Source organism: Brachyistius frenatus, unplaced genomic scaffold, assembly GCF_029030835.1.
Source record: "Brachyistius frenatus isolate BFR_SWC_R1_liver_20210118 unplaced genomic scaffold, ASM2903083v1 Contig_205, whole genome shotgun sequence".
NCBI lineage: Eukaryota > Metazoa > Chordata > Actinopteri > Embiotocidae > Brachyistius > Brachyistius frenatus.
Window position 1 is genome coordinate 375,001 of NW_027210804.1, and position 15,000 is coordinate 390,000.

Below are 15,000 nucleotides of genomic sequence, written 5' to 3' on the forward strand. Positions count from 1 at the left end.
TGCCAAGAAAATGTTCTCCGGCCCTAATCCTTCCCATTTCACAGTCAAGGTCGATTCGGATCAGCTGTACATCACAATCCCAAATCAACCCCCCTCCCCCCCCCTCCCCCCTCTCCTCCCCCCCACCTCCGCTTTTCTTCTTTTACGTCTCGGATGCTGTAATTGTATTAATGCTTCAAGGCAGAACCGAGGTCGGGAGAACTACGTCCTCACGATGTGTTTTTGGCGACTACTTCCCTACAAATGTGTGCGCGAGGGTGAGTGTGTGTGTGTGTGTGGGGGGGGGGGGAGGGAGGGAGGGAGGGAGGGAGGGATAGCACCTCTGAGTCACACGGCTCTTATGAAATCGGCAGACTTCATTATTCCCCCCCGTAAACCAAAGTGACGGCTGTAACAAACATGCTCCTCCCTGTTATCCTCACCGCCCGCCTCCGATCCAAACGCACACAAACACACAAGCAGCCGGTACCCCCCCCCCCCCACACACACACACACACACCCCACACCCTCATCCCCCCACACACCACCACCACACACACACACACACACACACACACACACACACCATCTCTCTCTTGTCTGCCAGAGTCTTAGTTAATAAGCAGGAAGCGTTGAAAGCTTTTATTGTGACGGGGTGTTTGTTTTCCTGTCGGCCGAGAGAGAGAGAGAGAGAGAGAGAGAGAGAGAGAGAGAGAGAGAGAGAGAGAGAGAGAGAGAGAGAGAGAGAGAAACTCAATTACCCAGAGTGGAGGCATTTTGTTTTTTGGAAGGATGATTTGCGTCTGTGTGTTTGTGTCTTACATTTATATACGTCTGGTTTTATCTCTTCATAGTTCACAGGAAGTTAGACCCAGGGAGTCATACATTCCCCACCACACACACACACACACACACACACACACACACACACACACACACACACACACACACACACACACACACATTCAAATAACCAAATTTAGCTGCCCGACTCCAGCGACGCGATCGACAGCGTGCCGACTTGTTTCTCGTCTGTCTTTTTGTCCAAAACAAAAAAAGGTAGTGGTCAAAGCAAGAAAAAAAAGAAAAAAAACAGAAAAGACAATTCAAACGTTCAGCACAATTATTCGTATCACTATTAATCGTCATCTAAAGCTTCACGATGGTTACAGGTCTAGCTAGCATGTTAAAGTGTGATTTTAAACACGGTGAACGTCATCAGAGGAGCACGCCCACGCCGATATTAGCATTTAACTCAAAGCGCTAACAGCAGAACTAAACGATAACCCGCGAGGAAGGTTGGAAAGTTTCATTTATAGCTTTTTATTCATGAATTTTAAACCTGGCATTACAAAGAATATCGCTAAAATGCCCATCTATCACGTCAGGAAACTCACCAGAGTGCAATAATTTCCTCCCGGTCAGATACTGACAGTGTTATATATATATATATATATATATATATATATATATATATATATATATATATATACACCTTGATCTTTGAATAAGGGTGAACATTATCAAACTGCAGCAGCTTGCGGGCTGGTTGACACCAGAAATGAGACGATGTTCCACCAGTTTTGAAGCCTTCGTGTTTTTGGCTGCAGGTTCGTTTGGACATTTAAGATTCTGCACCACCAGACGGTCTCAAGCCACGCCCCCCTTTTTAAGACGCCTCCGTTCTTCTAACTGGGGTCTTTAAGTTTTTCTCAAGGGGGAGGGGGGGGGGGGGGATTAAGATCCGTATCGCCTCCCACCCCTCTTTTTACCGAGTTAAATGGGTTCACCTACAGGCAGAGTAACAAATACTGACCGTCCAGTAACGAAAAGGGCTTTAACACACAAACATCACATATAAGAGGAGGAGGAGGAGGAGGAGGAGGAACGACATCACAGTCAATGTGTAATTAGAGGATTCACCGCGTTTCGGAGTAATTCATGTGCTCCCGTCACTGAAAGGAGTGAAACGGTTGTGGTTGTTACTGACCCGCGGCACCACGAGCACCAGTGATCAATACCAAAGATTAGTGGGTTTTTAAAACGCACTTTTTTTTCTTTCTTTCTTTATTTTTTTTAATACTGTGACGCCATTTCCCATGAGACTCTCAACACCACATTTAAAGACCGTGAGGATTAGCTAAATCTTAAAGGTTAACGCAGAAGAAGCGGCCCAATTTTTTTTCCTATGAAAAAAACGGAAAGCAGCGCGCCCAAAAAATACATGTTTGTATGAATGTAAAAGGAAATGTATTTTACAGAAAATGTACAGTCTAAATCTAAAATTACATATCAGAAATGAATAAAATGCTACTCTTTAATCTTTGTGATTTTTATTATTTTGCAGAAATTATCGTCAAAACTCTAAAACGTCTGTGAGCTTCGGGGTTGTTTTTTTTTTGGAGAATGAGCTTGTTAAATGTCGTGAAGTGTCAAAACATAGAAAGCGTGGTCCAAAATGTGGCCCTCGGCCCCCAAATGTAGTCATCTTTAGTTTCTATTGTTTGACGTGTTTTTAAAGTTCCCCTCCACTCAAAAACACGTTTTTGTTCTTGTTCCTACAGTTAAATGTTTTAAGCTTGTATGTATGACTTTAAAATTATTAGTCTGTTTTCACAAAGAGAGAGTTTTCCTCCGGGCTCACTGAAAATCGGACTTTTTGGGGGCGGGGCCACGAGCACGATTTGGGAATATCGGGGTCTGAAATGACAACAGAGCAAAACGAGGCTTCGTTTCATCCCTTTCAGCGGATACACGACTAAATACAGCGCGGACGTTAATATCAAGTCACTTATGAAACTGACGTGAACTCTCATGCTTTTGGGTTGTTGTTTTTTTTTGCATATGAGCTGTTTTTAAGTGTTACCAATCAAATAAAACCCGGCATGAACGCCCCGTCGAACACCGAGACGGCTGCCTGCCGACTCAGAACGAGCTTCGTTGAATATTCAAGGGGCTCTTCGTCCCACGAATCTTTTTCCCCAAAGGCTTTTTCACATCGGTGAATTAAAAATGCCGCAGATGTTGCTGTCAGCCTTCTATGAATATAATTTTAGATGTTCCCCGTTGATGGATTGTGGTTACAATTTGCAAAAGGCCACCATATAAGTTTACTGACAGAGAAGAATGAGCTAAGTTCGGCGTAAACAGCAGTTTTCCTTCTGCAGCATCTTTGCGCGTTAAATAAAAACGAGATGTGAACTTTATGAAATATTCCAAGAACGCTGTTAGAAGTAGAAGCTGTGTTTTCCTTTTTTTGTGAAATTAGAAATGATCTCCATCTAATTTATCCGTCTGCCGGCGTTCAATACCTGTTAGTGCACTGAATTAATAACTCGGCTAGATATTATTTGTTTTAGTTTTGTTTTGTTTTGAGTGCAAAATCATTATGTAGCAAGGTCCCCATATACTTCGCAGACAAGAAAAACGCAGTTACATAATAGAAGTATCGAAGGACCTTTAGAAAAGATTGCAAACAAACACGAAACAGACCAGAAATGCACAATTGAAGTGCCTCCATTCATTTGCGCCGAGCAGCGCCTCGTGGTTTGGCGTTGGAAGTGTGGTGGAAGACAAACATCTTACAAACAAGAACAGACGGAGTTTTAATAATAAAAGAAATGACGCTGGAACGATGACAGTAAATTGCACGGTCGAAAGTACAAACGCCATTTCCCCAAAAAGTTGTAAATAAAAACGGAACGCAGCGATTTGCAAATCGAATAAAAAGACAATAAAAAGACATTTTATTGTTTTATGAAAACTATGGGCTCATTTTGAATTTGACGGCAGCAACTTGTTTCAAAAAAAGTTGGAACATTTCAATACTAATTAGGTTACCTGGCAACAAATCAGTAACATGATATATCTATATATATATATGTATAAAAAGATCATTTCAGAGAGGCAGAGTGTCTCGGCAGTGACGACGGCGAGAGGTTCACCGCTCCGTGAAAAGACTGCGAAGAATAATGATCCTCAACGTTAAAATCGCAAAGAATTCGTGGATTTCATCATCTGCGGGTTCATGATGTCGTTAAAAGATCCAGAAAATCTGAAGAAATCTCTGAACGCTGGTCGCTTTAAAAACAAAGACAATTCTGTGGTGGAAATCACCGCACGGGCTCAGAAACACTTCTGAAAAACGTCGTCCGTGAACGCGCCGTCCGTCGCTGCATCCTGCAATCTGTTGCAATCTTATTATTTAGATCAAATGAAAGATCGTAACAGCAGCTGCAATTAACAACAGTAGGTGGTCAGAAACTTAAAAAAAAAAACACACACCACAGTAGGGTGGGGGGGCGTTTTTAATGACCGGTGTTCTCATTAAATAAAACAATATTGTTTCACAGAGAAAAGCTGCATCAAATTATTGTCGTCAATTGCTGGTTTAGAAACACACAAAAAAAACACAAAAAAGTTCAACCATATTTCCTGTAAACTCACTTCTAGAAACACTCGACACATCAACAGTAGATTTTTCTGCCTGAGTAAACAAAACGGCTGCCAGCGGTGGACATTAATAGGTCTGACATTACCGTGTGTGTGTGTGTGTGTGTGTGTGTGTGTGTGTGTGTGTGTGTGTGTGTGTGTGTGTGTGTGTGTGTGTGTGTGTGTGTGTGTGTGTGTGTGTGTGTGTGTGTGTGTGTGTGTGTGTGTGTGTGTGTGTGTGCGTGTGTGTGTTTTGTGGCAGCCCTCCAGTCAACAGCGCTAATGCCTGATGCTAACACCGTGTATATAAGTGCCTATCAGGTTGTTGCTGTTTTGTTTGGGTCTTTTTTTTGTTTGTTTTTTGTTGTTTTTTTGCTAATAGTCCATAATGTTATTCCGTTTAAATTGTTTGTTCGGTTCTTTGTGACGAAGCCAAAGCCGAGATAAACAACAGCTGGATGAAAGTAGCTGAACACGATGTAATTCATCCTGTAATTCTACAATACATGCATGCAATTAACCTTTTTAATGTTTTGTTTTTTGTTTTGTTTTTTATTAGTTTGGACGACACTTGAAGGAAATCAAGCGATTTTATTTTTGGACATAATGAATAAGACTACCTGATTGACACCTGTCCATATTACACCTGATTATCATCTCTTTTTTTTTTTTCCCGTAATCTTTCCTCGTCTACATCTATGATGCCAACAATCGTATTTTCTTTTTTTTATTATTTTCAAATTTACAGAAAATGGTCCAGAAATATCAGAGATAATAAAGAAGTAGTAATAATTAAAGTACCACAGAAAACAAAAAGTCTAAATTACAAAACAGAAAAAAAAAAAAAAGTGCAAGATTGATAAAGGAGTGAATAAAAGGATAAGGAATGGCTAAATTAAAGAAATTGTTTTACTTTGCCCACAAAGGGACAGAAACATTTATTGTCATTTGCTTATTCACTCTGCAACTCAACAAATTCAGTTTTTCCTGAATATAGTTCCGTTTTTTTCAGTCCAGAAAACGATGCCCATATGAACAAATGCTCCATGAAACTGAGACGATATATTGAACCACGCGTCAGTATTCTGAAATGTTATATTAATATCTGCACGGTGCCAAAAGTGATCGAGTACGTTTTACCTCAAAAACCTCAAAAGACGTTCCGAATGGAAAAAAACACAGCAAACGTTTTTTTTAGGGAAAAGTTTTAAACAGACTGGAAATATGAAGAAGCCTCGTTTAAGTTTTAGAAAAAGAGAGTTTTTGTCGGCGTTACGGCGCATTTTTACAGTGCAGATTACTTTTTTCTTCTTTTTTTTTTGTAACTCAAAACTCCACAGTTGAACGACTCTCAATTAAAGTTGATGTGACGCTTTAAATACGAGAAGCTTTTCTGTGTTTTTTTCGATGAATTGGGACCTCAATTTTTTTTTTTTCTTCAAAACTGTGCAGCAGAAATGGTGTGAAGTTCCTTCGTGGAGGATTCTGAATTAAAATACGTTCCACTTCTCTTTTCATTCTTTATATCTCTTCCTCACCTCTTCCTCTCCGCCCTGTTTTCATTTTCTCTTTACAAATTTCTCCTCTTTCTCCTCTCTCTCTCTCTCTCTCCGTCCCGGTGGAACTCCCTCCTCCTCCCCCTCCCCCGCCCTCTCTTCTCTCCATCAGGACCTGGAGGAGCGTCTCCGCCACCATCACCACGCCGAGCTGCAGTCTCTCAGAGAGGCTCACCGTCAGAGCATCGAGACGCTCAAACAGCAGTCGGAGCAAGAGCTGCAAACGCTCCGCTTTGAACTGGAGGACGAGGGCAAAGCCATGCTGGGTAAGATCTGAATAAAAGTGTGTGTGTGTGTGTGTGTGTGTGTGTGTGTGTGTGTGTGTGTGTGTGTGTGTGTGTGTGTGTGTGTGTGTGTGTGTGTGTGTGTGTGTGTGTGTGTGTGTGTGTGTGTGGCAGGAGGAGGGGAGGAGGCTTGTGTAAAAAAAAAAAAAAGATATTTTTTTAAAGATTTACCCGCCCGTGACTTTTTGGCACATTTTGCACTGATTTTTAGTTTTCAGTTCAGAGTCGGTGGGAAGTGAAATCAAACATGTTTCTTTTGCCGCCGTGGTGCCGAGTTACAGACGCAACATGCAAGAAATATAAACCCGCAGCCCCGAAGTACAAAACATTAAAACAAGAGTGTGCGTGTTCTTGTTTTTATGTTTTTTTCACGTCGAAAGTTAAAAAAAAAAGTAAAACAATCCTGTTTTTGTTTTTTTTGTCTTTTTCTTTTTTTGTGTGTTTTGCACTCCGGTGACACCGTACGGTTCACTAAAAGTGGAAATTCTGAAACACGAAGTGACTTTTCTCAAGTTAAACTGTTCGAGATGACGAGTTAACATGTTAAGAGTAACTATTTTTCAATGACTTCGTGAAAGTGAGTCAGGTTTTCGATACAGTTTAAAAAGATTTGGTGAAAACCTCAAACATGGCTGCGCCGCGTATGAAACGTGAGACCGCTTTTAGTTTGAAACAAGGGGCTTTTAATTTGAAATGCAAACAGGAAGTTGCATCATACTCAATCAGTGACCAGACATTAAAAGTACCCCGCTGTTCCAGTCCAGCAAAAAAAAAAAAAAAAAAAGAAGTGCAGTACGTATTATTTTCGATACGTGTACGTATTTAACAGATAACTCGATCTTAAGAGGTGTCGGTCGATTTAAAAACGAGGACCTAAAACCTGCGAGACTAAATATGCAGTAAAATCTCAGCCCTACCCAGTTTTTCAGCACGAAACCCACCGGTACAGCGGCGTGATAAATGGCCTCCCATTAACCTTCATGTCATGGTCCTGACACCGGAGAGCCGCCTCCATCCATCTCTCACCTCCCACCACCCTGACATCCTCTCATTGCCTCCTCTCTCTCTCTCTCTCTCTCTCTCTCTCGCCCTCTTTCTTCACCCTCCTTCTTCTTCATCTTCTCCTCGTCTGTGAAATTGCGCGGGTTTGTAACATTATGTTCTTCTTCTACGTGCTCTGAATTTGTCATCTTTTTGGTTGTTTTGTTTTTTTTTCTTACACAACCTTTCTAGTAGGAGGCTAATAGCGGCGCGTTCCCCCGCCGCGCTTCTCCAAACCATTAGACTGTTTGCAATAAAAGGTGCTCATTGGAGTGAGGATTAAAGGCCACTCGGGTAAAGGCGACGGAGGCACTCGTCTTTATGCGCAAAGTAACAAAGTAATGTAATAAAAATGCCTCGCCGTCTAATGAGTTCCTTTTTTTTTTTTTTTTTGCAAACAGACTACAGCTTGAAAGGAGCTTTTTTTTTTTTTTTTTGCTTGAGTCTTGCAGTATCACTAAATTTGAACTTTTGCAAACTGGCTTTTTGTTTCCTTACTGTACAAATTGCATATGTATATATATATATATATATATATATATTTTGTAACTTCTTCCACTGAATCTTTTCCCGGTCAGCGTCCCTGCGGTCGGAGCTGAACCACATCCACGCGTCGGCCATCGAACACCTGAGACAAACCCACCAGCAGGAGTCGTCCGCGGCCAAGGCGGAGCTGGACAAGACCCTGGAGGACAACCGGACGCAGGTACGAACTCGGCGTTCACAAACAGCTGTTTTCCGCAAATTTTGGAGTGTGATTTGTGGGACGGGGAGTCGTGTCTTTACGGCTGATTTGACAATAAGTGTGACTTTGATCGTCTTCTGGCTCGCCGCCATCTTCACGTCATTTTAAACGACGGCAGCCAAAGCTGAAGTGGGGAATGGTTTTCGAGTCGAATCTTCCCGAACACCTCGGGCGTTGGCCGCAATCCCAAAGTGTGTGCGTGTGTGCGTGTGTGTGCGTGTGCGTGTGCGTGTGTGTGTGTGTGTGTGTGTGTGTGTCATTGATTGCATATAAAAAAACATTTTTTTAAAAAGCTTCCGGGATGGAAATATTAGGCCGATTAGGCCTTAAGCTGCAATACCACCGAGTGCCACTAGAGGTCTGTCTCCGAATTGCCTCCGTAGACTCCCATTCAACGAGTCTCATAAAAGTCAATAAAATGCTCCTTCTTATTGTGAGTGACGTCACCCGTCGGTTTGTGAACGGCCGTTATGAAGCCTCGAGTTCAGATTTATTTTTTTTTTAATATATATATATATATGTATACAGTCAATGATACGTTAGCAATTTTGCTATGAACTGTGGGTAAATTCCCTGCAGAAATGCAGACTTACAGAAAGATATCTCCCCCCCCCCCCCCGTGGATTTGACATCTGACAGCCGGAGAGGCGTCACGTTCTCTCTTTGTTCGGCAGCAGAGGAAGGTGTTGTGATTGTAATGAATCTCCACTCTGCAGACACCGAAGAAGAAGCTTCTCTGGACGCCTCTTTCACACTGCGGCACACATTCGCTCTCTCCGGGGAAGTTTTTTTTTTATTTCCAGAGAGAAACATCGAAGGGGAACATTTTTACTCGTGTCTAAAATGCGCTCGGCGTTTACCGAGAGGGACTTTTAGGAAGACGTTTTCCACTCGCGCGCCAAAACATTTGGATTAAAGCCACACGGCTCATATTTTTTTTGATTTTCTTTTTTCTTCTTTTTGTAATTTTTTTTTTTTTTTTAACAATTCGCCAGAAGGTAGATTAGTCTTTTAATTGATTACTAGGGCGGCAGATAATTAATTGAGCGCAATCTTTTGGTCACTGATTAAATTAAAACTGAAATTTATGGGATTTAAGAAGAACCGCTGCTCCTTCAGGAGCTCCAACTTTATGAAAATTATAATAGTTTGCTGTTTTGTTTTTTTTTCCTGTTGGATTTGACAAACAAATCAATTTAAAAAAAATTTAAAAAAAAATGCGTATGTTTTGTATTTGGATTGACATAAAGAGACGATACAAATAATGAAGAAAATAGTCACTTACAGCTGAATCACGTGTTTAACTCAATCCAGCTCGTCACGAATAGTTTTAATGTTTGTTTAGTCGGCTGATGTTCGACGGTATTAGATTATGGAGCCATCTTGCCACATACAACGCCTGTCGCAGGCTCACACACACACACACACACACACACACACACACACACACACCCGGGAGAAGCCCTCACACCACCGCTTGTAAATCTTCCTAATTACCCCGAACACCACGAGTTCCTCTCTCATCACCGCGTGATACAGATGTTCTAACAGAGACGCACAGCTGGTCGTCTTTAATGCCTCCCGCTCTCCAAGTGCCTCTCGTCTGGAGACGCCGCCACGGCGACGGGGAGCCAATGAAGGCTAATATCTACAGTCGCGAACCGCCTTGTCAATCATACGGGAGCAAAAGATGAGGTTCAGATGTCGAAGGCCGAGCGGTGAACCGGCAGCGACGTCACCCGCCGGTTTGTGAACGGACGTTTAGCCGACGCCCGTCTTTTGCTAGTTCGGAGCGGGAGGTGATAATACGTCCCGTAACCTGACTGTCAATCAAACAGACACGCCCCCCTTATTAACTTATTTTCCAATTAACGACAGGATTATTTTCAGATGGACCTCCATAAAACTGATAAGGAGTATCTTTAGCCAACGACACCGAGATAACTGGTGGAAAACATTGAATGACTTTGTATTTGATGAGAGAAGTTGAATGGGAGTCTATGGAGGCTTTTTGGAGCCGACCCTCTAGTGGCACTCGGCGGTATTGCAGCTTAACGCACTTCTGCATCGGCCTCATCTTTTTCGAGCCCGAAGCTACGTCCACTTTTCTATCCAGTCAAAGGATTTGATTTGGTTTTTATTTTTGCCCCAGCGGAGATCCGTACAAACTCACAAGACGCTTCGGTTTCACGCTCGGCTGCAGACGGGGATTCGTTGCTCGCAGAGCTGCTCAGTGTTTCCTCTTTCCTGAGGTTACTTACTTCCGGGTGGATGAGTTTCATTGAATTTCTGGGTTGTTTGTTAAACACAAAGAGTCGGATCCGCGGGGGTTGAGAGGACGGGTGGGGACGGGGGGACGGGGGACGATCTCTCGATATTTCACCCCGAACACCTGCGAGTCAAATCTCCAGCGTCTTTGAAGTGTTTTATGCAACACGATATTTCTAATATTTAAAACTTTTTGGCAAATTGTAGGTGATCGAAAGAAAATCAGAGCGTGGCCGAGGTCTCAGATTTCCTCACAATTAGATGTTAATAATCCTTTTATACACATAAAAAACTCCATTTTCTTGTGTTTTTTTTTAAAGTTTGCTTTGTGCAGAGAAAAGAGGGAAAGGGACTCCGTGAATATCTTCCTAAATACGAAGTTAATTGTACGTCTAATTTTTAAGGGCGTTGAACTGCTGCGCGTTGCGACGTTTTAAAAAACGCCGAGGTGGCGGCGGCGGCGCTTGTGTTGCTATGTTGTTTACTACGCCGGAGCTCCCGACGTGTGTGTGTGTGTGTGTGTGTGTGTGTGTGTGTGTGTGTGTGTGTGTGTGTGTGTGTGTGTGTGTGTGTGTGTGTGTGTGTGTGTGTGTGTGTGTGTGTGTGTGTCATGATATTTAACGTGTTTGATCTCAGCGTGTTGTCGGATCAATAACGTCGTCATCAGCATCTCCTGACATCTACTATCTCCTCTGTTCTGTTCCCAATATATTGTTCTATTTCTATTATATTGTTCTTGTTCCATTATATTGTTCTTGTTCCATTATATTGTTCTGTTTCCATTATATTGTTCTTGTTCCATTATATTGTTCTGTTTCCATTATATTGTTCTGTTTCCATTATATTGTTCTTGTTCCATTATATTGTTCTTGTTCCATTATATTGTTCTGTTTCCATTATATTGTTCTTGTTCCATTATATTGTTCTGTTTCCATTATATTGTTCTTGTTCCATTATATTGTTCTTGTTCCATTATATTGTTCTGTTTCCATTATATTGTTCTTGTTCCATTATATTGTTCTTGTTCCATTATATTGTTCTGTTTCCATTATATTGTTCTTGTTCCATTATATTGTTCTTGTTCCATTATATTGTTCTTGTTCCATTATATTGTTCTTGTTCCATTATATTGTTCTGTTTCCGATGTATTTCAGACGTAGGGTATCTTCAGAGACGTCATTTTCTTCTACGTCTCTTCTCGTTATTTTTTCCCTCCTTCTTCGTTCCTCGTGAAATCGAGCCGAAACAATTCATCGATTAATAAGCAGTAAAAAAATTTTAAAATTTTAAAAAATTTTAAAAAATGCGAGTTTTCAAGCAAAAATTCTCTTTTTTTTTTTTTTTAATTTATTTATTTTTCTCGCTGTTGTTCAGACAAAGCCATCACTTCAAAGACATAACTATGATCTGCATTTTTGTTTTTTACAGTTTGATGTAATTTAATAGAGAACAGTATGAATGAACTCATGTTTATCTTTAGTTTCAACGGAATGACGTCGCGACCGACTAAAATACTTCAATTCTCCTCTTCCTCCATCGAAAGAATCAGAAAATCACATCATATTCACTCCACAGATTCGGCCAGCTAATGTCCTGACTCGATAAATATTTGAATGCCTTATTTATTTTTCAAAGACTTTGAAATGAGAATAGAAAGAGGACCAGAGGCCTGTTTTGATTTAAGTTTGCTGAGGTTGTTGGAAAGGAAGATAAAAAAAATAAAAATAAATAAATAAAAATGTGATGGCAGGACAACACAGAGAAGTCGGTGATATCTGCCTTAATTGAAAAAGTCAATTTGAATTTAAATGTCCTAAAGTATGCAGCACAAACTCATCCAGTGAAATGTTTCTGTGAGTTTCTCTCGCTCTGCCAGATTTCTTCCCTCGTCCTTCGTCTTCGTCTTCGTCTTCGTCCCTCCCCTCCCTCCCCTCCTTCCACACAGACGCCGGGAGTTTGATGAGATGAAGAGTACAATGAGTAAATCAGTCATCACAGATTCCCCCACTCTGCCTGATTGCCCCGCCAAGTTTATGCACATCAAAACTCGGCCATTTACATTAATTTAAAAACACTAAAAAGGAGACTCGTATTGGGAGTTTTTTTTTTTTTTTGCGTGTGAATGAGGCCATTACGACAAGATTATGGCTTTTTGGGGATATATGGCCGCCGCCGTTGGCACGGATCGTTCCGGAGGCGAGTCAAATGAGCTTTTTGCAGAGAGAGAGATCATTAGTGGACAATAACTTGACAATATTTAATTCGATTCTGATGGAGTTAAGTGGCACTCAAGTGGGAGTCTCGCAGATTACGTCTCGTCTCCTCGTTCGCGACTCTAATCGCGACGATCCGTTTGGCACGGGAGGACCCGACTTCGACTCCCGTCACGAACGCCGCAGTTTTACTCATTAAGGACTCGTGGGTTCAAATTGGAAGCGAGACTTACCGCTAAATTGACAAGACACAACTTTGTGGGCTCTGTTTAACCAAAATGTAGAGAGTGTATATCATTATTTCAGTCATAAAATGTCTATTATACACAGTTTTATATATATATATATATATATATACATGTATCTGGTTTCTTTTCAATAAGGATCGACCTTTTTCGTTTTTGTGGTTTGAACGAAAGTAGAAAAAGAATTCGTAGCAATCACAAATAGACAAGCAATCGTTTCTTATATCGCACAGATGAGATTCTCTTTTTTTCCTTACAGTCCAATCCTGCAGCTTTAACAAGTTTGAGTTCGCCCAAATATGGTCACTTCCTGCTCCGAACTCGCAAGATGGCGCCGGCCAAAATCCGAACTCGAGACTTCATAACGGGCGACGTCGCTCATTTTAAACTCTGTGCTTCCAGTTTGTGACGACGGCTTTTGATCATAAAGTTTAAAGATATGAAATCCCCCGTTTAAAATGACCGACGGTTGTGTGTTGTGTTTTTTTTCCAGAGCCACAAAAAGCCAATAAAAAGGCGAAATCGGCGAAGCGGTCCTTTTATCAAACAAAAGAAAGAATACTTCCTCAAGTAAAAAAAAAAAAAAAAAAAAAGAAGCTGAGTCACTTGAAAACACAATAACGCAGATTTGTATTATTATTTCCGTTCCTCTTTCGTAGGAGCGCGAGCTGCTGGGCCGGATGACCGAGCTGCAGGAGGAGGTGTCCAGGAGGAAGAACCACATCGCTCAGCTGGACCACCAGATCCACACCCTCAACGAGAACATCAGCACTCTGACTAAAGAGCTGGAGCTGAAGGGCAAGGAGGTGCTGAAGATCCGCAGCGAAGCCAATCAGCAGATCCGGTACGACTCAGCAAAAAAAAAAAACAAAAAATTGATCTCCTCCTTTAAGAAGTCTGCCCCACATTTAAAAAAAAAAAAAAAAAAAACAGACCGACGCCACCGTCGGTTTTTATTTCCGTCACGTTTGAGTCGCTCCAGACTCCTTCGTCTCTTTTTTTTTTTTTTTGTGTGTGTGATAAGATCTTTCCTCTAAAATTTGTCTCTCTTCACTCGTCTGAAATATTAATGGCAGCGCTTTTGCACGCTTCTTTCACAAAACCCAGAGAAGTGTGTTCGCAGTGAAATTTATCTTTACTGTAACCTGGCAACCGAGCTGCTGAATGTTTGTGTTTTTTCTTCTCGTGAATTCAGAGTGGAGGAAGTTTCTTTTGAGCTCCCTGGTTGTTGTTGTTGTTGTTGTTGTTGTTGTTGTTGTTGTTGTATTCCTTTTGACTCCATTACTGGCAGTAAGAAGTTCGTTTCAGTCCGCTAGATGTGTTTTTCACTTTTTTTTCTGCTGAATTGATTTTGTGTTTGATTACGAAAAGGAGGAATTTGAGGTTTTTATGTCTGTTTAAATAATACTTACAGGAAATAATTCAGTGAGAGATCGACTGGAAGATTACGACTGTCATGTTTGTGCATTAAGTGCACCGGAGACAAGCTGAGGCTGTTAGCTTAGCATAAAGTCTGAAGTTCAAAAATCTGCTTACGCACATCTCTAACTGTGGCGAATGTTAGAGGTGGTGTAACAACATGAACAAGAAAGTCAGTGGAAAGAGCAGAACATTTCAACTTGAGGTTAATTCGAAGCTTAAAGGGCCCGTATTTCACCCTCTCTTCTGATTGGCTGATAATTTTCTGAGTGACACACGCCCCGGCCAACCACAGGTTTTCTTCAGTATTGCAGCGTGCTAGCTCCGCGACAGAAAAAAAAAAAAAAAAAAAAAACGCTCACTGTCTTCTTATACATAAAAGGTCGGACAGTGGGGCGTGCTGAGGGTGGACATGTGACATGAGTGGGGGTTTGTGACGTCACAAACTTCAGGAAGTCCAAACGGTCCGTCGTTTGCTGAATCGTTTTGACACTTGCGCGGTATTTAGGTAGCAAGAAGAAAGCAAATCTGAATTTATACAAAATGGGACCTTTAAGTTTCCTTATAAATCTGCTTGATAATGTTCAGGAAATGAGGATCAGAACTCGTCAGAACCGACGTCGGTTTCGTGGCATCTCAAGCAAATCGCCACGTTTCCTGAAAATGTCACTTTATAGTCCTTGAAAAACAAAAAACAGCAGCGACACATTTTCAGTGTCATTTTCCAGCGACAGCTTCGACGATTACTCCCACCTTCTTCCCCTCAGCACACACACACACACACACACACACACACACACACACACACACACACACACA

At 41.5% G+C, this 15,000-nt stretch overlaps 1 protein-coding gene across 5 annotated transcripts in view; it reads left to right on the top strand.

Moving 5' to 3' along the window:
* Positions 1-15,000, top strand: part of fam184ab (family with sequence similarity 184 member Ab) — a 116,383-nt gene that overhangs the window by 80,426 nt on the left and 20,957 nt on the right. For all 5 annotated transcript variants that reach the window (XM_069719077.1, XM_069719080.1, XM_069719078.1 and 2 more), the window contains 3 exons: positions 6,079-6,232; positions 7,870-7,997; positions 13,422-13,606. In XM_069719077.1, coding sequence (XP_069575178.1) covers positions 6,079-6,232; positions 7,870-7,997; positions 13,422-13,606 — 467 coding nt within the window. The remainder of the gene's footprint in view (positions 1-6,078; positions 6,233-7,869; positions 7,998-13,421; positions 13,607-15,000) is intronic.